General features: G+C 43.7%; 1 protein-coding gene across 11 annotated transcripts in view; it reads left to right on the top strand.

Annotated features, from left to right (window-relative positions):
• Positions 1–24,149, top strand: part of THSD4 (thrombospondin type 1 domain containing 4) — a 372,415-nt gene that overhangs the window by 58,783 nt on the left and 289,483 nt on the right. For all 11 annotated transcript variants that reach the window (XM_088657004.1, XM_088657003.1, XM_060282606.2 and 8 more), the window contains one exon: positions 17,742–18,192. In XM_088657004.1, the coding sequence (XP_088513130.1) occupies positions 17,742–18,192 (451 nt within the window). The remainder of the gene's footprint in view (positions 1–17,741; positions 18,193–24,149) is intronic.

The raw sequence follows: 24,149 nt of genomic DNA, 5'->3' as shown, positions 1-24,149 counted from the left end.
CCTTCCTGACATTTTGCTGATAATCCCCTGCTAACAAGATACAGATCTATGGGGGAATGGAAGATAAAATTTTAAATGAAGTGGCTGAGTGTGATAAGCCTAATATGTTTTCTAAATTTTTGCATGGGCTCCAGAGATCAAATGTGGAATGCAAGGGAAGGGGCATCGTCTGTACCTGGATAGAAAGACGAATGGCAAAGCCAGCAGAATGAGTTGGCAATGGGGAATGCCTAGAGATCTGAAGTGAATCCAATACAATAATGCTTTGTACTGATGGAAAGCTTTTCGGATACCCACCCCCTCATCGACATCTATGAAGCAGTAAAGTTGGGATAAAGATTTGTGACTGAAATTAACTCATTCTGGAGAACGTAGTTCAAGATGAAATGGGACAGGGTCCAAACCAAACAACCTTGGAGAGCTGTGGAAATCCTTCAAAGATGCAAAATATAACATTTGTACCACTTGGAGACAAGTGGAAATGTCTTCAAGCTGCTGCTAGACAATTCACCAGGAAAACAGACTAAAAAATGCAATCGAGTGATGGGCTCTGAGGGAGTCTCAGGCCAGGAGCTCTGCGAGTTCTGGTTCTGATTTCCAAAGCCCTTCACCACTTGGCATGAGGGAGGGGCTGGCCCATTTGGGCTAAGAGGGCATTGCCCCACCAAGCTCTGTGTGTCTCCAGCCACCTGCCTGTCTCCTTCCTTATAACCATGACTCTGTGTTAGAGCATCAGCCTTGCAAGCAGAAGGTTGCAGGTTCAAACTCCAGCACCTCCAGGTGGGGTCGGGAAAGAGACCTGCCTAAAAGCCTGGAGAGTTCCTGCCAAGCACTATAGACAAGGACTGAGCCAAATGGACCACTGGTCTGTATAAGGTAGTTTCCTGTGCTACCTTTGTAGAACTGAGCAGGGAAAAAGATGGGGACAAAGACAGGATTAGTTGGCTCTGCTTTATAGTGGATTAGAGTTGTTTGCTGTGGCTCCACCTACTGTTGGGCTCTCTGCCTTACTAGTCCCATTGACCCCCCCCCTGCAAACCTCTACTGTCTCTATTTGTAGATAAAGATCATCTCCACAGTCCACACATGTCTGTCTGTAGATTAAGAGGGTGGTTTTCAGGTGCCTCCATCTTCAAAAGTACAGTGGGTGGCTCCTGTGAAAATGCGCCTTTTTGGTGGCAGCTCACATTCTGTGGAATATTCTGCCCAGGGAAACTTTCTTTGTGCTTGCTTTGATGTAATTTCAGTGCCAGCTGAAGTTGTGTGGTTGTTGTTATTTTCCCTGGCTTTGTAATCTCACCTGTTCATCTATACCAGGGGTAGCTGACAGGGTCCTCTCTGGATGTTGATGAGCTAAAGCCCCATAACCATTCTTCAGTCAAAGAAGGTATCAAAATTCATTTAGAAGTGCTTATTCTGAGAGGAAAATATATTAAGCCATACAGATATTTCCTGTTTCTCCTCAGCTTGTTCTTTCTGCAAGCCTGTACCAGCCTAGGCCAACCAACTGTATCTCCCTCCCCCCTCTAGAAAAAGGAAGGCCAGCCTCTCCAAAGCCAGGGCTGCTGGGAGATATAGCCCCTATAAACAGTTAACTTATTAAACCTCACAATAATTTCTTAATTATCCATTTATGTATTTCTTTTTTTTAATAATCCAATACAAACCACATTAAACCTTTTTAAAAAACCCAAAAAACAAATATAAATGCCGAATTTTGTATCTTTGGGTGACTTCCCATGATCATCTAATATCACATTGCATTTCTTAATTAATCAATAAGCCATTCCCATGTTAATCCTTCATATAATTTTCATTTACTTTTGCAACCACTGGTCTGTTAACTTTCGCCTTCTTAGTTCTGTATGAAATGTTTTTCCCTGACGTTTTCCACAGTCCAGCAATTCCATTTTCAATTTCTGCTCACAGGAGCCATAATTTGCCACATCCCAAACAAACATTAGCCCCGAGCAAACATCCGGAATTCCCCTCTGTAATCTCGCTCCATCTATCAACATGCTGGTACCTCTGCCAATATACAATAACTCCAACCCAGAATTTTTCCATCCTTCCACTGAGGGCATCCAGTCAATACAGTGGTACCTTGGGTTACAAACGCTTTGGGTTATGAACTCCGCTAACCCGGAAATAGTTGCTCCGGGTTGCGAACTTTGCCCCAGGATGAGAACGGAAATAGTGCGGCAGCAGCAGGAGGCCCCATTAGCGAAAGTGCGCCTCAGGTCAAGATCAGTTTCAGGTTAAGAAACTGAAATTAAGAACAAATTAAGTTCGTAACCTGAGGTACCACTGTATTATAATTAAACCACAATGGCATTGGGGATATTTTTACTGCGTCAGTCCACCATTAATCCCGGGCAGATATCCAGAATTCTATTCTTGGACTCCTTCCAGCTGCTGATGAGATAGTGCCTCCACACTAGCACAATCAGGAATTCCTTTCATCTTTCCCTTAATAGTCATTGCCAGACTCATAGTCAACAATTTCACACAGTCCGTTTCATAGTTAAGCTTAGCGTCTACTCACATATTTCCAACAGTTGTCCTTTGGCTATGGCGAACGTCTTTCTCCAGATCGAGTGGAGAAAGTGGCTGTTTAAATTAGCAAGTTATTTTATCTCCGCCAGCTCAGAGCATACCTGTTAATTAATTTTTTTATCTTAAAAAGCAGGTGTTCTTTGTTCATGGCAGCGGAGAGTTACTGAGATGTGTGGTGCCTTGTACTCAGCTCCTCCTGCCCCTCTCATTCCTTCAGGACGGGCAGCAGGTATTGGACAATGCGGGTGGGTTGTTCCCCCCCCATCCCTGGGGGGTTTGGGAGGATAATTACTCCCATATTACCCTCGTTATCCGCACAAAAGGGCTCTACTGTTATGGGTACAGCCGATCGCCATGGCATCCAAACAGGAAGTAGGTATTTCTAATAGTATAACCAAATCAGTAATTTTTGATATAACTGTAAAAACTACTCTGAAAATTTATTATTCCAAAAATGAAACCTCCATCTGGTTGTACATATTAAGATATACCAGCAAGAATGAGTCTTTCTGTTAAAAATGATTTAAATCAGGTCTTACTGACTAGTGATTTAAATTGATTTGATTTTAATCAAACCCACCCTGTCTGCCTATCAAACTTATTTATTGATAATAAATATATTTATTGATAATAAGTATCTGTGCCTTGGGTCTTTTTATCTCGGGTTGCCATACCTCCCGAAGTAGCATCCTTTCTTGAGGGGATTTTGCTTATTGAAATATGGCAAACCTATTTTATCACTCCTTGTTGAAGGTTGTGGCCCAGGAAGAGAGGAGAATACTGGAAGTAAACCACTGGGTGCACAGGGGGTGTCATCAGGAAGGGTTTGGCTTCTTGGATCACGGTCTCTGTTTTCTTGAGGAAGGACTTCTGGCAAGAGATGGGCTGCACCTCACAGCGGTTGGCACAAATGTGTTTGCTAAGAGACTTGTGAACCAGATCAGGGGAGCTTTAAACTAGAACTAGAGGGGGAGGGAGACAACATTACAGACAACAGAAGAACATCTGTTACTGGGGATAATAGCTTCTTTGATGCACAGGAAAGTGAGGTATTGCTCCAGAAACCTGCTAAAGGGCAGGAAACTGCAAGAAGGCAGAAGCTGGATTGAACAACTCATGGTTTCAGTTGTCTTAACATAAATGCACAGAGTATGGGAAACAAACAAGACAAATTGGAGCTTTTATGTGACAGGAAAAAAGAAAGAAAAAGGATTATCAAAAAAAGAAGGAGGAAAAAACCCTGAAAAGGACAAGACAATAGGGGGGAAAATAGAAACATGCTACAATTAATTAATAATAAGTAATAAAAATATGACTTCCAGAATGTTTCGGTGCTGTAAAGAAAAGTCCTGTCTACACTGTCAAAATGTTCAGAGTGTATCTGAACATTTTATCAGGGAAGTTTTCCGTCTGAGTGTTTCAGGGGACCCAAGGTTGATGTGGTTCCCCCCTCCCATGCAATTGTCATAACAGCCCGGTGAGGTAGCTTAAACTGAGAACTGGCCCAAAGTCACCCAGTGAGCTTCATGACTCATTGCAAGGGATGGAGGAAGAGAAACCTCCCACTTTTTCACCACTGACAGAGCATCAAGAAAGAGGAGCGTGTTGCTAAAAGGGGATTTTGAGGCAGGTTGGCAGTGTGGGAGGCCTCCCCACAAATTCCTTTCTGAGTTAGATTAAAATCTGAGCTAAAGAAGAAATTCTGGAGTTGTAATGCATGTCTCACAATCATATTGACTTGAGGATTACGAGCTGAGCCCATCGAGAATTGTATCTCTGAGTCTGGAAATGCAGCTTTTGGGAAGATCCTGAATTGGAATGGGTATCAAGAAAAGCTTGACCTCCTCTTGGCCTTTGCTTAGCAAGTAACCATTGGTGCTCCTGCGTTGGCTTTTGGTTAATTATGGGAGCTCCAAGTCTTTTTTTCCACTGATGGAGGTTGGTGTGGGCTCTGGTCTGAATCAAACCCTTTATACGCTTTCTTTTGCTGAGGGGAAAAAACCCCGTAATTGTCATTTAGATTTATGAGAGGTTAATGAGGTGGGTGGGTAGCCTAGCCTTAAACAAACAGTGTGAATTGAAAGGAATTACCTCCCCCCCAGTAATCAAAAACACTGACCTTGCCCACAATTTTGTCAAAATATTAATGGGGAAGTAGCGGTTGTGATAGTTTCTCAAAGATATTTTTATATGCGGATAGAGGAGGGGAGGAAATGGTCATTTGTACAAAGAAACCATCAACCTCTCACATCACTACAGTGAAATTCTGCATCCTGTTTGCAGGCAGCCAAATGAGGGAGGGACATTTTGCCAAATTCAGTGGGGAGTGTAGACAAGAAAAGGTTGTTTCCATCCAGATCAGGTGCCACCCTGCACCACCGAGACCCCCTGAGCCTCAAGAGACAGATGAATCCAATATTTAAACAAAATTTTATAAAGAGACCAGAATCCCTTTTATTGGGCATATAGAATCAGATATCTTAAATGAAAATAAGAAAATATTCTTATACACAACCACGACAGCAAGAATATTAATTGCCAAAAATTGGAAAAGTGATATAGTACCAACTAAAAAAGTGTGGCAGGATAAATTACTCGATTATCTTGAACTGGCGAAAATGATAGATACAATTAGGGGACAGTCCAAGTTAAAATCCCCCAAAGAGTGGGGAATGTTGAAAGAGTATCTTAAAAAACAGGGTCCTCAAATAAAAACCTGGACTTGCTTTGAGTAATTTTTGCAAAACATAATAAGGGTTACATGCATATTATATGGAGAAATATAGTAATGATGAAAAGAGAAGGAAGCAGTTTACCAAGAAAGGAAAATTAGAACCGCATTGAGGAGGAAGGACGTCTATAAGAACAGAATAAGAATTGGGAGTAGAAAAGAAGACAACATGAGTTCGTTTGTAAGAACTTTCGGATTTATGGTTATATGTGTGTAATTTCTTTTTGTGTGTGTTTTCTTTTTAGTTTCTTTTTCTTTTCTTTTTCTTTTTGTTTTGAGTGTTTATGTGTTGTCACAAAACTCAATAAAAAGCACTTTTAAAAAAAGAGAGAGACAGATCAATCCAGAATTACCCCCAAGCTGCATACCTGCTCTTTCAGAGGGCGTGCAACCCCACCGAGAGTGGGCCACCTCCCACTAAAAGTGCTTCAGTCTAATTTGGATTGAGCTTCAGGTAAGACATTGTGCATGGGCATTTAGATAGCAAAATAAGCAATGACATTGTAGCAGTGCAATGTTAAATACATGTTTTTAACATTCTTCCTTTCAGTTGGCCAGAGGTGTTCCCCTTGTTGGCTGTCTGTTTAGAATGGGTTGCATTTAAACCTTAAACACCTCATTTGCTTTAAGAGCATCACAGTGAAATGGGAACTCTTGGAATATTAATCCGCACAGCCTGGTGGCAGTGATATGCTACCAAAAGGTGATATATGGCCAGCTTTGCTTCAGATGAGGCAATAAATCCACCAGGCTGTTCAGATAACACTTTTCTTTTCCTGTGTGAGAAGATGGCTTTGCACTCTTCCAGCATCATCCTGCAAATACCAGCTGTTTGCCAGATTTCATTAAAACAACGGTGGACTTGGGTGCTATGGCACCCTGTGAGGCCAAAATTTGGGTTCCCCCCCAACCCTCATGTTGACTTCCCAAAGATGGGGGAGGAGGCACCTGGCTTTGGGAAGGAGGCATGAGAGCTCTGGCAGGCTCCAAGAGCCTTCCCACCTCCTTCTCAAAGCTGGGAAAGCACTAACTAGGCTTTGGAAAGGAGGACTCTAGAATCCTGTCAGAGCCACATGCCTCCTTCCCAAAGCCTGCCAACTTGCCTACAGGGCTTTGAGATGGCACCGCCTCAGCTCAGCACACAGGGTGTGCACAGCACTCGGACAGCCCCAATCCTGCCCCTGATTAAAGTAACCCTCCAAGGATCAACTAGGCTAGAGCAATGGTGGAGCAGCGGACAGATTTAGTGAATTTATTTTTAGAGAACGCTGAGAAAAAACAAAAAGTGGAGGATGATACCAACCATCTCGGGGGCTGAGTCATGCCAGGGCTGGCCCAGGACATTTTGCTGCTACAGGAACAAGGTGGCACCTTCCCTTTCCACATACAGAAAATGAATCTTCAGGGCAGATAAAAGAAAGGACTTCTTGGCACAGTGCATACTTCAACTATGAAACTCTCTCCCACAGAAGGCAGGGATGGTCACCAACTTGGGGGCCTTTAAAAGAGGATACGTAGGAGAAATTTGTGGCTTGCATCAGCCCTGGAAAAGAGTGTTTGATGAGAATGATAAATGATAAGGCTGGAAGGAGTTGATTATCAATATGTACATTGTGGTCAGAGTCATGATAGCCAGATTTTGGAGGCATCTAGCTCGAACAGATATTCCCTACTGCTACGTGAAGATATGGGAAGCAGCCTTATTAGGAAAATAGACATAAACTGAGAATCTCTAGAGGTCAAAAAAGTAGTATCATAGAGTTGGAAGAGACCACAAGGGCCATCCAGTCCAACCCCCTGCCAAGCAGGAAACACCACCAAAGCATTCCTGACAGATGGCTGTCAAGCCTCCACTTAAAGACCTCCAAAGAAGGAGACTCCACCACACTCCTTGGCAGCAAATTCCACTGCCGAACAGCTCTTACTGTCAGGAAGTTCTTCCTAATGTTTAGGTGGAATCTTCTTTCTTGTAGCTTGAATCCATTGCTCCGTGTCCGCTTCTCTGGAGCAGCAGAAAACAACCTTTCACCCTCCTCTATATGACATCCTTTTATATATTTGAACATGGCTATCATATCACCCCTTAACCTTCTCTTCTCCAGGCTAAACATACCCAGCTCCCTGAGCCATTCCTCATAAGACATTGTTTCCAGGCCTTTGACCATTTTGGTTGCCCTCGTCTGGACACGTTCCAGCTTGTCAGTATCCTTCTTGAACTGTGGTTCCCAGAACTGGACACAGTATTCCAGGTGAGGTCTGACCAGATACAGTGGTACTATTACTTCCCTTGATCTAGATGCTATACTCCTATTGATGCAGCCCAGAATTGCATTGGCTTTTTTAGCTCCCAGTGTTCTTTCACCTTCAAAGTGTACCGTAAATGGTAGTGATACATTTGAAACAAATTGAATGCTACTCAATCAGTCTGCACTCAATCCTCCCATCTTCTTTCAAGATCTTTTAAAATAAGAAAACAACATGTTGCATTGGCTTTTTTAGCTGCTGCATCACACTGTTGACTCATGTCAAGTTTGTGGTCTACCAAGACTCCTAGATCATTTTCTAGATCCTTTAATACAATACATGCTGTAAACGTAATTCCCTTCTTCCACAACCTCTCCCAATCTGCCATCATAATATTATGCCTCACATCTTTATCCCATTCAACCATCACTGATTTTGTCTGTTCGTCTTTCGTATGCCACTCCAGCAATAGATTATATACCCTGGAAATATTCTTACTTTTTGCCTCTAATAAGTCTGTTTCCAGCTTGGATTTCAAGTAACTAAGCGGAAACAAAAGTAGCACTGTCACTCTTGTATTTGTTACATCACAATAGCCTCTCGCTGCCTGACAGGTCCTCCGCTCCAACAGAGGAACGATTTTTCCAAGTCCCCTCTCTCTTTTTAATTCTTTTTAATCCTTTTTAATTCTGTTATGGAGGGTTGACAGTCTTCTATGGAAATTACAAATGTCTTAGACTGATTTCCAGGCTTTGGTAACCTTTTCTGCTCTCTAATTGAATCAGCGGAAAGGGGCTGGCTTCCGTTCCGTTTTAAAATCCCAATTCCATGTCCAAATTAGTCCAAATTTGCCAAATCAAATGTTCAAAGTACTCATGGTACCATCCTTTAGTAATTGTCCTTTGGAAGTATCAATTGCTGTCGCCAATCAGTCCTGCAGCTTCGCGCTGTCAAAGGAAGTGATAGATCCGTTTTCGCTGCAGCTCTGACCCCCTCACTCTCGGGGGCTCAAAATAGAGCCTTTTCCGGGGAGGGGGGAGCCTGCAATCCATGCTGGCCAAACGTCCACGTTCCCAAAAAGCTCGATTTGGGATTTCTAAGGGGACCCGCTGCGCTGGAGCAGTGTCCCCAGCCTTTGACGCACCGGGTTTCGCTCCGATGAGCAAAACCCTGACCAAAATGGCTGTGCGATCGACCAGAAGTCTTCTTTGAGTTAATTATATGTTTTATTGCAAAATGAATAATTTTTTTAAAAAAATAGAAAGCCTCACCTAAATTTGCATTTGTACCTTTGCTGATCATTTAGCACAGGTAAAGGTAAAGGTAAAGGACCCATTGATGGTTAGGTCCAATTGAATTTGACTATGGAGTGTGGCGCTCATCTCTGCTTTCAGTCCAAGGGAGCCAGCATTTGTCCACAGCTTTCCAGGTCATGTGGCCAGCATGACTAAACCACTTCTGGCACAACGGGACACCATGACAGAAGACATTATGCCAATGCACATCCTCTTGTTTTACTGAAGCATTTACCTGTTTTTTGAACTGAGCCCTGTCTTTGGTTTTTTTAAAATGGGACTCTTTTTTTTTAAAAAAATGAACTCTACTTTGGGACTCAATTCAAGGTGCTCCTTTTAACCTTTTAAGGCCCATGGGACCTGAGAATCTGATTGTGCAGTTGATCTTGATATGTCAATAGGTTCATACCATGTGCATCAAACTGGTGAACATAAGCCCAGTGCCCATGTTGTACACACACACACACACACACACACACACTGAACCATTTTAAATGCTACTTGAAATACAAGGTCTAAATTTGTCCCTTGGGTTGACGTAATGGAGAACCTTAAACTCAACTCCAACTTCAATACAAAAAGCAAAAACTAATCTGCAGTGTCTTGGAGTTTTATTCATTGTGATGTATGTTTTGAATTGGTGGTTCGAGATTTTAAAAGAAGGAAACGTCTGAAATTACAGAAGGCAGCATCTTGTGAAAAAAGAATGATAAGCAATATAACGAGAAACTTGAACTCTGCTGGAAATCTGGGAGGGAGAGACATTTATCATGGCAATAAAAGGTGTTTTATTTGAGTCTGCTGGAGGCGGTGGAGATGGATGAGGGAAGGGGAATGTGGGGATTAAATTTATTGAGATCTCCAATTGTTCTCGGATCCTTTTGAAGCCATCAGTGGCTATGATGGGGAGAGGCGAGAGGCAGGGGGCTCTGGAGTCCCACACTGCAAAAGTCTTTCTGCTGGACCTGCTAGCCAGCAGCTGGATCTGGAACTTTATCATTGCTTCTAAACCAGGAAGAAAATGCATTAATAACTAAAATAAGAAGAAATGAGCAGGGCCTTTTCCAAAGATTGCTGAGTGGGTTGTCTGTCTGTCTGTTTGCTTGCTTGCTATTATTCACTCATCTGCTTGTTAACCAGCTTCCCACCAGGGCTCTAATAGTTTTTGAGGGGGCAGTTTCTTACCTGCTGAATTGAAGCTTGGCTGAGCTAAATCTCTTTGGATTTTCTGCACATCTTTTAAGATCTGATTAGATCTGTTTCAGGGAATGGCTTCTGGTGTTTTCTGCCATAATGGAGGCAGCTCCCAAATTAGCAGAGATCATTTGCGGAGCATAAACAAGGATGATTTGAGTGCAGTGGTCCTTGCAAGCCCCACCCCCGACCCTGGGGGAGTGAGCTTCACTCGCAGATCGTCTAATACCTGGCTCTCGCTCCGAGAGGCAAGAGGTGCTGAGTGCAAAGCACTTCGCTTATCAGTACCCCTCCAACGCAGCCATTATGGGCAGAGGTTCTTCTGGATTTAGCACCCTGAAATCCAGCACATGGGAAGTGACCTAAAATGGTTTAATTTGGTATTTGAATAATTGGCTTTTTTAATTGTATTGTAATTTGGTATTGTGACTTTTATTGGATTATTGTGGCTTTTATTGGATTATTGCAATTGAATATCTATATCTATCATCTATCCTATCTATCTATCTAATCTATCACAGGCATCCCCAAACTTTGGCCCTCCAGATGTTTTGGACTACAATTCCCATCACCCCCAACCACTGGTCCTGTTAGCTAGGGATCATGGGAGTTGTAGGCCAAAACATCTGGAGGGCCGCTGCAGTTTGGGGATGCCTCATCTATCATCTATCTATCTATTTACAGTATCTCTGATTCAGGGGGCATGATTGCATAGTCCCAGAAGAACAAGAAAAGCTCTTGGACCAGCATACATTTATTGGTACATAATAACCATCAAAATATGGGTCAATCAAAAGTGGTGGTTGAGCCCAAATTCAGGTTCTGAAGAATTGCTGAAGCAGCTTTCGCAAATGCTGCTCCCCATCTGGGAGCATGAAAGTGTGAGATCTCTTGGTGTGAAACAAATACGGTAGCAGTATTTGTGCAAGCTGGCTTCAGCTATTCTCTGGAATTTAAAAGGTTGGGATTCCTCTTGAAAAGGGTCCATGACACATTGAGCTATGATACATATTCTTAGCTGGCACCTTTTGAGAACAATTTTCTCCGTTTTTCCATTCTTAATAGTGAGCTTGGACCCCTCACTAAGATGGCTTGCTTGATGAAAACATCCTCATCCTCATATTTATATACAACTACCAGACTTTTAGGGGACATCTGAAGGCAGCCCTGTTTAGGGAAGCTTTTAATGTTTAAGAAATTAGTGTATTCTAATCTTTCTGTTGGAAGCCACCCAGATGGGCGGGATATAAATAAATTGTTGTTGTTGTTGTTTACATGCCACCTATCTGACTGGATCATAGCTGCCAAGTTACCCCTTTTTTACAGGGATTTTCCCTTATGCTGAATAGGCTTCCTCGCGAGAAAAGTGAAAACTTGGCAGCTATGGACTGGATTGCCCTGGCCACTCTAGGCAGCTCACAACAGAATATTAAAAACACAATAAAACATGAAACATTAAAAACTTCCTTATACAGGGCTGCCTTCAGATGTCTTCTAAAAGTCAGATAGTTGTTTATTCCCTTGACATCTGACAGGAGGGCGTTCCACAGGGAGGGTGCCACTACCGAGAAGGCCCTCTACCTGGTTCCCTGTAACCTCACTTCTAGCAGGGAGGGAATTGCCAGAAGGCCCTCGAAGCTGGACCTTGGAGCTGAACGATGGGGGTGGAGATGCTCCTTCAGGTATGCAGGGATGAGGCACTAAAGTAACCATGATTTTTTTAAAGTTACCAACATTAAAAGCCTGGAAAGACATCACAAACATAAGTAAAGCAGCAGAAAGCCTCAGAGAATCAGCTGGGTGTGATACCAAGACCCTGACATGTCTCAGAAAAGTTAAACAAGATTGGACCAGCGGAGCTTCCATGGGAAGGGAGTCTCGCAGTTGTGGTGCTACCACAACTACCACATAACAGTGAATCCAGGGGTTGGGACATGCACACATGGGAGTTATTTCAACAAACCTCGAATCAAGGAAGCTGGGCACAAACCATGTGATTGAATTTTGCTTTTCTTTTGACCTTTAGGAGTTTCTACTGCAGAGGGAAAGAACTACTATAATTTGAGGAGGCTACCGCTCATAAAAAAGGGAAAGTATGCTAAGCAAATCAATTCTTTACTGGAACATTAAAATCTTCTGGCAGAGGAAAAATTGCCTTACATTTCAAAACTCAGTCTCTCAAAAATGTTAGACAAGGGATTTCTTAACAGAATTCTGGTTAGCTTGGGACCCTCCACTCTGTGTAAGTGGTAAGTTTTCTCACCCAGATTTAAGTCAGAAGAGAAATGGATCTCCAAGATTCTTGTTGTGCATAGCACTGATTGCATAATGCCAGTGTGATCGAGAACACACCTCACTCCAGCCTTGGAGCAGCTTTAAAAACTTTTTTGAGGCACTAACATGTTGTTTTCTTATTTTAAAAGATCTTGAAAGAAGATGGGAGGATTTAGTGCAGACTGATTGAGTAGCATTCAATTTGTTTCAAATGTAGCACTACCATTTACGGTACACTTTGAAGGTGAAAGAACACTGGGAGCTAAAAAAGCCAATGCAATTCTGGGTTGCCCCAATAGGAGTATAGCATCTAGATCAAGGGAAGTAATAGTACCACTGTATTCCGCTCTGGTCAGACCTCACTGGAGAACTGTGTCCAGTTCTGGGCACCACAGTTCAAGAAGGAGACTGACAAGCTGGAACGTGTCCAGAACCCCAATTAAAACCCCAATTCTATGTCCAAATTAGTCCAAATTTGCCAGATCAAATGTTCAAAGTACTCACGGTACCATCCTTTAGTAATTGTCCTTTGGAAGTATCAATTGCTGTCGCCAATCAGTCCTGCAGCTTCGCACTGTCAAAGGAAGTGATCTGTGTGTTTGTATTTCATTGATCACAGGTCATTTTGAAGGCTGTGGAGTGGTGTTTAAAAGTTACTGTGTGGTCTAGGAGTTAAAGTGTTGTTGGGCCATGACCCAGGAGACCAGGGTTCGAATCCTCACTCAGCCATGAAGTCCACTAGGTGACCAGTCATAGTCTCTCAGCCTAACCTACCGGTACCTCAGGATTGTTGTGAGGTTAAAATAAGAGGAGAGGGGCCCAGGTATGCTGCCTTGAGCTCCTTGGAGAAAAGACTGGAAATAAATAAACAATAAACCTTAACTCCTTACCTTTAAAAGTATTTATCTCTCAACTTCCCACAATTTTAATCCTCCTCCCTTTATAGCCCTAAGAGATGATTCACCAAAGTGAATTAAATCATGCAGTGCATGGAGAAGGTGGGTAGGGAGAAGTTTTTCTCTCCCTCATAACAGAAAAAAGAAAGGACTTAGTCATGCTGGGAACTTGCTCTCACAGAAGGGAGTGGCAGACACCAAGCTGGGTGGCTTTAACAGAGAAAGGGACAAAATCGTGGAGGAGCTTTCAATGCCCATGCTTTGCCTCCACAGTCGGAGGCCGCCTTGCTTCTGAAGGCAAGTTGCTGGAAACCCCAGGAGGGGAGAGAGATGCTCTTGTGCTCGGGTCCTGCTTGCCGGCTTCCCACTCTCCTTATAAAACTTCTTCGTATATTCAGTACAAAATACCCAGTCCTCCTGATATCTTTTATAATTTCGATTTCTTATTCTAGTGGTCACCCCTGCAATTCTTCCTTTCTTGGTCCCTTATCTCTTTTCCATTTCTGTGCTAATGACAGATGTATGGCAGTTGTTGCATATAGTAACAGGTTTCCTTTTTAGTAACTTCTGTTATTAACCCCAGCAAAAATGCTTCTGGATTTTTAGAAAAGATTTTTTTCTTCAAAAAAAGAAGAAGGTTATTATGGCTAATTTCCCAATAATTTTTAATTAAGCTGCACGACCACCACTTGTGGAAAAAGTTCCCTCTGCTTCCTTGCATTTCCAACAGTTGCCCTTTGTTGATTTTGACATTTTTGCTAGTATTTGGCATCAAATACCACCTGTGCATCATCTTCGTGAAGTTTATTCTTAGCGTGTAGCATGCTGTAAACCTTATATTTACTTTCCATGATTGTTCCCATAGTCTCTGAGGCACACAAAGAAGGGCCTCAGCAGATGATCTCAGGATCCGGGTAGGTTCATATGGAAAGAAGCGGTCCTTGAGGTATTGCGGTCCTGAGCTGTTTAAGACTTTATAGGTCAAAACCAGCACGGTATCAGGCTGCCGGCATAGATAAACAGCAAGCAGTGGTAGTAATTACAAGAAGATTTATTGTCTACAGCCAATTATTCTCGGAGCCACGCTCTCTAGCGACTATACATCATAGTTCCATTGAAACGTCTGAACTTGAGTCCCTCCCCCAGCAGGAAACACGGAATCTCCTGCCCTTCCGCTTCTGGGGTCAACACATGTCTCTGACCCTTGCTATTTGTCAATACCTTGGGCTCACAGGGCCAGCTGCCTTCCCTTCCCTTCCTCTGAGGAAGAATCCCCCCCCCAAGCAGAGAGCTGGCTTTCCTCCAGCCCGCTCTCACTACCTTGATAAGGCGCATTCCTTTCTGAGAAGGGTTTTTTTGGCCACGACTTTCAACTGTCTAAGAAAAAGGCAAGTCTCCCTCTTCCACTTCTGCCTGGCTGCCCCCCCCCCCCATTCAGCCTGCTCCTCTTGGTTGTAGTCAGTCATGTCCATGACACCTGGAAACTAATTGGTAGCCACTGCAGTCAGGCCAGGATCAATGTAATATGCTCAAACTATCTTGCTCCGCTAAGCAACCTGGCCGCTGAATTCTGGACTAGCTGAAGTTTCTGAACTGTCTTCAGGGGCAGCCCTACGTATAATGCACTGCAGTAATCTAACCTTGAGGTTACCAGAGCAATAATAATAATAACAATAATAATAATTTATTATTTGTACTGCGCCCATCTGGCTGGGTTTCACCAGCCTCTCTGAGCGGCTTCCAACAGAATATTAAAATAATCTATTAAATATTAAAAGCTTTCCTAAACAGGGCTGCCTTCAGATGTCTTCTAAAAGTCTGTTAGTTGTTTTTTTCTTTGACATCTGATGGGAGGGCATTCCACAGGGCGGGTGCCACTCTGCCTGGTTCCCTGCAACTTGGCTTCTCGCAACGAGGGAACCGCCAGTAGGCCCTCGATGCTGGACTTCAGTGTCCAGGCAGAACGATGGGGGTGGATACGCTCCTTCAGGTATACTGGACCAAGGCCGTTTAGGGCTTTAAAGGTCAGCACCAACACTTTGAATTGTGCTCGGAAACATGTTGGGAGCCAATGTAGGTCTTTCAAGACTGTCCTCCCAGTTGAACGACATGGCCCAGGGAGAGAGGGAAAAATAGGGGAAGTGAACAACTGGCTTCGCAAATGGTGCAAACAGGAACGGTTTGGATTCTTAGATCACGGTCTGCAGTTTCTTGAAGATGGGCTAGAAGAAACAAACGAAGCCATGCAAACAAGTCCTGAGTGACAGTTTCTCGTAGGGCTGGTGAACAACACTCTGGTTCATACATGGTTGAAGGGTGGAAATGGATCATAAACCCCAAATGCTGAAAGGTTATGTAAATGATCTCAAAGACGTCAGTGTAACAAGCCCCCTGACTGGCAATGGGAGAGGGTGAGTAAGAAAACAAACATTCCCGAGACAAGGAATTTGGGAAGAGCCTCTGAACTGAGGCTTGGAGCTTGCCTTTCCTACTGAAAATGCATATCAGAACTGTTTGTCCCAGGCTTTTGTTTTAGCTGAAGAAGGTGGTGCTTTAGGGAGTTGGGGTTGGGGGCTGGCTCTGAACAAAGGAGACCCTAGCAGAGGCACTTTGAAGTCCTTAAGACCCTGCTTGCTTGACTAGCATGAGAAAGCATCAGGGGAGAAGGCATGTTTGGCTCCAGGGTGGCATCATCTCCAAGTGCATGTTCCCTCCCAGGGCATAAAAAGAGCTCTCCTGCATTGTGGGATAGGATGTTTGCACTTGTTTCACCTGTGCTATGACAGCTCCTCTGGCTCCCATTCAATTTCCAGGCTGGATTTAAATTGCTGGTTATTGGGAGTAGCTGGGTTAATTACCTATTGAATCCCTTTTGTATGCTGAGTGAGCAGAATTTGTCAAGTGAGTCCTGGTGAAAGAGGAATGGAGGAAGCTCCCTTATACCAAGCCAGACCATTGGTCCATCTTGCTGAGTTCTGCGTACACTGACTGGCAGCAGCTCCCCAGGGGCTTAGGTAGGAGTTTGTCCCAGCTCCACCTGGAGATGCTGGGGACTGAACTTGGAACCTTCTGCTTGCAAGGCAAATGCTCTACCCCTGAGCTACTTGTTACAATCACATACACAACCTTTGCATAATCCCTTCTGTGAACATGGAAGCTCTGCTTGTTCTTTGTTGCTCCAGTGTGCAGAACTGGAGGTTGGAGGGAACCAGAGTTTGCAATGATTCTGAAAACCAGCTGAATGACAAGTGAGTTCAAATCCTGTTTGCTTGTTTCCCACAAGCATCTGTTGGCCATTGTGAGACCAGGATGCTGGACTAGATGGGCCACTGGCCTGATGCAGCAGGCTGTTTTTAGGTTTTTATGAATTGAATTTTAAATACAGGTAGGTAGCCGTGTTGGTCTGACGTAGTCGAAACAAAATTAAAAAATTCCTTCCAGCAGCACCTTAAAGACCAACTAAGTTTTTATTTTGGTATGAGCTTTCGTGTGCATGCACACTTCTTCAGATACCTCATACCAAAATAAAAACTTAGTTGGTCTTTAAGGTGCTGCTGGAAGGAATTTTTTGAATTTCAAATGTTTTTAATTACTTTTAAAAATCTGTTTTTGCTGATAATTTTAATATTTCATGTAAACCACTTAGAGGTTTGCTGCAATCAAGCAGTGTGTGGGATTTGCTGTTTATTTATTTTGGTAGTACAACAGTGTTTCCCCTCCAAATAGATCTTCATACAGAACGAAAGCCTCTTGACTTCCAAATCAGGAGTAGCTCACATGGTACCCTCCACAACATGGCCAATAGGTCAGAGATGATGGAAATTGGAGCAACATCTGGAGGTCTCCATGTTGGCTGCTGCCATTGACACAGAGGAAATTTATCGCAACCTAAAGCAATACAACATCCCATGGCTGAAGCAAAGTCTTCAGGGATGTGTAACAGTATTGGAGGCAGGAAGGGGGTTGGGCAGTGGTCCTTTCTTGGACATCTAGGCTCTTATAAGGCTGCAAAGTGCACTGGAAAGGTGGCAACATTTGCTCTCCTGGGGCAGCTGCTGGGACCCAAGAGCCTTGGCTAAGACCCCATTCTGCTGCAAATCTTCTGCCCACCTACCTGATTCCTTGAAGTGGGAAGCTACCAGCCATTTTGATCCCCACAGTGCCCTGGAATACCCAATGCAGAGTTATTCACAAGCACCTTGAACAAGGCCAGATGGTGAATGGCTTCCCATAGGCAGCTGCTTCCACCAGCTAAGCTGGGGGCAGCCAAAATGGTACCTTCCAGGTGTTGCCGGACTACAGTTTCCATCGCACACAGCCCGCATGGGCAGCAGTTGGAGATGATGGGACTGCCAGAAACCTCTGGGGTGCACCACACTGAGCTGAGTCAATGACTTGGGGGAGTAAGCAGGGCTGGCAGCCTCAGGACATCCTGCTAGGATCCCCCCCTAACCTGGCCTTCTCCTTGAAACTATCCATAAATTCATGCTTGTTTTCAATTGTTGCTGAGTTAACCTATTCATGTTCACACCCTGCCCCTCTTGTCTCCAGAAGCAGAAATAAAAGCCCCATTGGACCTGGGAAGTATGGCTACGGACAAGTGCCCTATATCCTACCACTGCAGACTGACACTGGGCAGGAGCCCAACAAGCCACGCAGGAGGCAGCGGCAGGCAGCCCAGAATACAGCCAGCCAGCAATGGGCAACATCGGCTCAGAGCTCTTTTGCTCATCCTTTTAACCCTTCGCCTCGCCATGGAAACTTATACCAAGAGGACTCCAGGCCCCCGCCCAGGACTCCGGTTTCCAGTGACTCTGCTTACCCCGAGGCCGGGCCCCACTTGCAAGCCTTTCCAGCATCTCAGAGTTTGTTCCACGGCACAGAGCTGGTCTCTCATGTTCCTGTTGCTCACCAGTCAGTTCAAAGCCAGACTCCCACTCAGAGGACCTCTGCGATTGTGTGCACTGGAGCCTATAAGCAGTACAAACTCTGCAACACAAATGTAAGTGGTGCCCCCTTTGCTTTTGCTTTTAGGAACTTTGCGGGATTCACTGGACTGTTAAGACTGTAGTAATTGCTCGGCTGGATGAGAACCACCCACATAATTTCATTACAAAAGTTGGATGCCACCCCCCACTCTCTCCAGGGGCTGTGTGCCTTTGAGAATCAAGACTTGGCAAGGGCTGTTGTAGCTTTAGGAAATATGATTTATTCACATATTTACACCTGAATTTGGATGGAGGGAGTCCGGATCTTACAACGTGGTCCTCTCAAGAAGGGCTTGGCAGCCCTGGAGTCCAAGGCATCTCTCCCAGCCTACCTTCAGCCTTCTTGAGAGTGAGAGCAGGATGCTAGACTCGATGGGTCATTGGCCTCATCCAGCAGGGCTCTTCCTAGATTCTTCTGGTTTCTGCCCCACCAATACAATTGATCAGACTTTGCCTGCCTGACACACTCCAGATGTTTTGGACCACAACTCCCATCAGCCCTGGGCAGCCTGGCTCTGCTCCATGTGGTTGATGGGAGCTGTATTTCAGAACTTTTGGAGGGCATCAGGATGGTGAAGGCGGCCCTAGAGGAACTTCTCAAAAGCCAAATCAGAAAGCTAGGAAAATGAGCAAGCTTTTGACGCTGGGAAATCTATAGTGTTTCTCCATATAGTATGTGACGTCCCAGTTCATACAATTGGGCAGTAATTAAATTTATTAGCTGTGATGTTTTGAGGACCCCCACTGGCATCCAGAGAACACTGAGTTTTTTTCTTTTATTTGGAACATTCTGTGAGGTTAATATAATTTACCAAGGGGAAAGAACTGTTATTTGGAATCCTGGTGTTGGGTCATTTCCCCCTATGGATTCTGCTTGGGGCAGTTAATTAATAACAAATTAAGTCAATCTGCTTTGGTCCATTAGGTCATTTCCTCATCATTATATTTTTATTGTTTTTTCATTTAAGGCAGAACTTGCTTTCTTGTGACTGGCACTTTGGAGCATGTGAATGAGCTTACATTTTTCAGCTTGTGTGATATAATAATAATGATATAGAGGCTGGTGGTTAGTTAAGAAAGTCTTATTCTGTAGTGTTTTTGATGAAGTGCTTGAAGTTGTGCTAAGTGTTGTACAAGTTACAAAGAAACCAGGGCAAGTAACTCCTTGCTGATTGCTTAGAACCTACAAACACGACACGATAGGATTTGAAGTGAGAAGGGAAAGGGATAATTAAAACAAACAAAACTTTTATATATGTAAAAAAGTCACTAAATTAGAGGGAAAGTGTTGAGGCTTGAGATGTAAAGATGGGTCTCAAGAGGGGAAGCATTCCTTCTCTGCTAGTTAATATCAGGTGCCAGGCACTTGCACAGAACCCAAGAGTCGTGTGGTGCTTTCTCAGGCTTGTGTGGCAAGAGTCCTGCTGGGTCCACTTAATCCACTATCCTGTTTATACAACGGTGGCTAGTCAGATGCTCCTGGAAGGCCCAGAAGCAGAATGTGAAGATATCTAGAGCAGAGATGGAGAACCTGGGGCTCTGCTGGACCCAGCCAGCATGGCCAGTCATCAGTGTTGTGATTTGTGCATTGCAGGGGGTTGGACTAGATGACCCTCAGGTCCCTTCCAGCTCTACTATTCTATGATTCTATGGGAGTTGCAGAGCTATATAAAACTATGCCTGATGTGGACAAAGTGGATAGGCCTCTCTCATAATACTAAAACACAGGGGCATCCAGTAGGCTGCAGTGGGTGGAACAGTGCTGCATTTGCCCTAATGGAACGGCCTCCTCTGCAAGGTCTGTCCTCCTAATTTGCCTGGTTCCCTTTTAAAGCCATCTCAGCTAACATCTGTATCTAAGCCGTCATTTGTGCTGGCGAAAGAAATGGCAGCCTTGGGTTCACTGTGTGGCCAGTAGTCAGATATACAGCTTGGAATATGTTCATGGGAGTGAAGTGTCCTGGAGCTCACTGCCAGATGAAGAACTTGAACTCAGGTTCCTGTTCCTGTCAGACTCTTTAATGCACAGATAGCTGCCATGAGAACCTATGTGAAGTAGTGGTTAGAGTAGTTGCACTAGGACCTGGGAGACCAGCATTTAAATCCCCACTCAGCCATGAAGCTCACTGGGTGGCCTTGGGTCAGTTGCTGCCTCTCAGCCCAACCTACCCCACAGGGTTGTTGTGGTATTAAGTGAGGAGGGGTAGAGCTAGGTATATGATCTTGAGATCCTGGGGGGGGGGAAGGTGGGATATAAACACAATTCATATGTTTAAAAATCAGTATTAATATTATTATTAACAATATTATATTAATAAATGGCTCTGAGTGATCCATAGGCAAGGCAAGGGATAAAGGCAGAATGGGTGAATTGCACAGCTAAGTATGAGATAAGATGTTGATCCATCTATTTCATTTGGTGATCCCAAGCTCTAGTATTTCCCAGAAAACATGGGGCTTCAACGTGGATATAGTGGTCCCAGAGCTCAGAAATCTGGTCATGTCTAAGTGCCACTGAAATCAATGGGATATGTTACTTTGTGGCCAACCTAAGTTCCATTCATTTTAATGGCAGTTAGATCCGACAACTTTGGTTTGGACTGAGGCCAGAGCCTGAATCTCTGCCCTAATGTATGCAATACAATCTCTTTCGGAGAGTGAGTGAGAGATCAATATGCTGTGAATTCAACACATGGATCAGAGGTTTGGCAAAATGGAATAGTTTTTATTTTATTTAAAATACAGTCGTACCTCGGCTCCCAAACGCCTCGGGAGTCGAACGTTCTGGCTCATTGATTTGTTTAGACATTGCAGGTTCAACCCCAGATGCGTCTGGGGGAAAGCAAACTCAAGCTTATGCCTGAAAAACAAAAGTGTGTAATGTGTCCCTCTCAGGTTCTCAAAATATGACAAGTTGTAAGTTTCCCTTTAGTCCCCAACTTAGCCGAAAGGGGGGTGTTTCTATTGAAACGTGGCAAACGTCTGCTTCTAACAGCTGGTGTCCCTCCCCACTCTCTTTGCCCTGAAATGAAAATTAAAAACTAACAGCACTCCAAAGAGTCTGTTCTTTTAAAAACTCAATGAAGTGTGACTAGATCAAATTCCATCCTTCCCCCTCCCCTTTTCAGAATCCCCCAACGAACTCCATTGAAATCGCAGACATTTTCCTTAGTTTTCACCCCAAGTTTCTCTCTCTTTTTGTGTGTGTCTCAGTTTTTCACTTCATTATTCACATTTCTCCTAGGTATAATTCCCTCCTTCATCCATAACATCTCACCCTTTCTTGTTATTCATACCTATAGCCCAGTCCATGTCTTCCTCACCTACCACTCAGCTAATGCAGACACATTTAGCTTTTCGAACCATTTGTTGCCAGGCCTGACAGCCTCCCTGCCTGTGAATTTCCTCTAAATTGCTTCATGTCTTCAGGATTTTCTCTCTCTTTTGCAAACTGTGTGGACGCACTTGGCTTTCATATTTGGTGTGCCCAAAAATATTTCTCCATCATCCTTGATTAAAGTCATTTAAACTCAATGCATGCAATCCTGCCTCTGCTTATATGGTGAAGGAACTTCAGTTTCATGGCCAGGTCTGCATTCTGGCATTCCTCTTCTTCCTCTTTTGCAAAGGCAGGGGTTTTCAATTACAAATAATTCCCTCTAAATGGCTCTAATCCATGTTGCATATATAAGAGGCTATTTGCTCTCTTTCGCATATATAAGAGGCTATTTGCTCTCTTTCGTGGGAGAGTTCTAAGATTTTACCCCTAGTGAGCTTTGTGAGGAATAAAGTGGTAGAGTGGAACTCTCTTCCAAACTGCTACAGAAAAAGAGAGGGATCAGATGGCAGTTTTATTTTGTAGAGTGGAGTTTTGTAGAGTTTGCCTTACCTTTTGCTTGCATTTGAATTACATGCTGATGCAGTGGACGTATACCGCTGTAGTAAATGGACAAGATTATCCTCCTTCATCATCATTGCCAGTCATCTATCATCTATCTATCTATATCTTATAACCCACTTTTATTCAAAGGAGTTTAAGGTGGCGTACACAGTTCCCTTCCCTCCCACCTCAAGCTCTTGGCCAGGGATATATAAGAGCAGAGGAAGGGAGTAGGGAGGATGTAAAGAGAAGGCTGAAAGGTCCGGTTTAGAAATGGGATAAAACTCCTGGGCTTCTCCTCTTGTTGCTTCTCCCACTTTCTGGACAATGAAGTTTTCTGCAAGGCCAGTGAGGAATCTGTTCGACCTAATGCTCTTGGCTGAGTTTGACATCCAACATGGGTGACACCTGACTTGAGAGTAGTACATGTGAAAATGATCTAGGAGTCTTGGTAGACTACAAACTTGACATGAGTCAACAGTGTGATGCAGCAGCTAAAAAAGCCAATGCAATTCTGGGCTGCATCAATAGGAGTATAGCATCTAGATCAGGCATCCCCAAATTGCAGCCCTCCAGATGTTTTGGCCTACAACTCCCATGAACCCTAGCTAACAGGACCAGTGGTCAGGGATGATGGGAATTGTAGTCCAAAACATCTGGAGGGCCGAAGTTTGGGGATGCCTGATCTAGATCAAGGGAAGTAATAGTACCACTGTATTCCACTCTGGTCAGACCTCACCTGGAATACTGTGTCCAGTTCTGGGCACCACAGTTCAAGAAGGATACTGACAAACTGGAACGTGTCCAGAGGAGGGCAACCAAAATGGGCAAAGGTCTGGAAACAATGCCTAATGAGGAACAGCTTAGGGAGCTGGGTATGTTTAGCCTGGAGAAGAGAAGGTTAAGGGGTGATATGATAGCCATGTTCAAATATATAAAGGGATGTCATATAGGTGAAAGGTTGTTTTCTGCTGCTCCAGAGAAGCGGACACGGAGCAATGGATTCAAGCTACAAGAAAGAAGATTCCACCTAAACATTAGGAAGAACTTCCTGACAGTAAGAGCTGTTCGGCAGTGGAATTTGCTGCCAAGGAGTGTGGTGGAGTCTCCTTCTTTGGAGGTCTTTAAGCAGAGGCTTGACGGCCATCTGTCAGCAATGCTTTGATGGTGTTTCTTGCTTGGCAGGGGGTTGGACTGGATGGCCCTTGTGGTCTCTTCCAACTCTATGATTCTATGATTCATTCCATTGCACCATGTCATCTTGAATACACCCACATGATTTTCTTCTGTCACGAAGGCACAGTCTCTCAATTCTTCTTTAATTTTATTACGTTTTACAAGCTCACTAAATGGAAGAACAAAAAAACCCCAACCAATTTGATAGCAATCACATAACACAACGACAAATGTCCCCCTCTCAGCTCCAGTACATCAATAGCTGAATCCTACTGTGACCTGAGTGGATCATTGCCAAAACAAGAGTTTTCTTTGGTTAAAGCGAGAAAAATAAAGTTCTAATCACATCAGACATCATTGAGATTGCTACTTAAAGCCAGAGTTGGCCTAACTTGACTTCCTTTTTAAAATGACAACTCTTGTGAATAAGAACTTGTAACTTGTAACTTGTGAATAATAATAAGTTTTCTTACTTTATAATAATGCCATTTTACATCACATAGTATTATAATGTAAAGTTATCATTGTGGACCAAATCACTATGATATTGTTTGTATGTTTCACTTAGGCCTATCTGTGTATTGTTTTGCAACTGAATTGCATTTAAAAAACCTGTAAACTCACATCAAAATGTCATTTTCTTTGCTGAAACCATTTATTAAGAAATTATAAATTTAATATTGGGTTTTCTGTGAAAGAATTCATTACAAGCTGAAGTGTGTGAGGAATTGAATGGGGGGTGGGTTGGAGGAGAGTCGGAAAGAACAGCTAATTTGTTCATGGCTAGGGGGCACATTCTGGACGGTTCTGCCAGGGGCGCAAGATCACCTAGCTACGGCTCTGGTAATGTGTAGCTTGCCCTGCAATCTTGCATCTTGAGTACACTTGGTCAGCCCTGATTTGGTTCACACTAGC

This window comes from Zootoca vivipara, chromosome 13 (genome assembly GCF_965207765.1).
Source record: "Zootoca vivipara chromosome 13, rZooViv2.hap1.1, whole genome shotgun sequence".
Lineage (NCBI taxonomy): Eukaryota > Metazoa > Chordata > Lepidosauria > Squamata > Lacertidae > Zootoca > Zootoca vivipara.
This window is presented reverse-complemented; position numbering and strand designations above follow the sequence as displayed.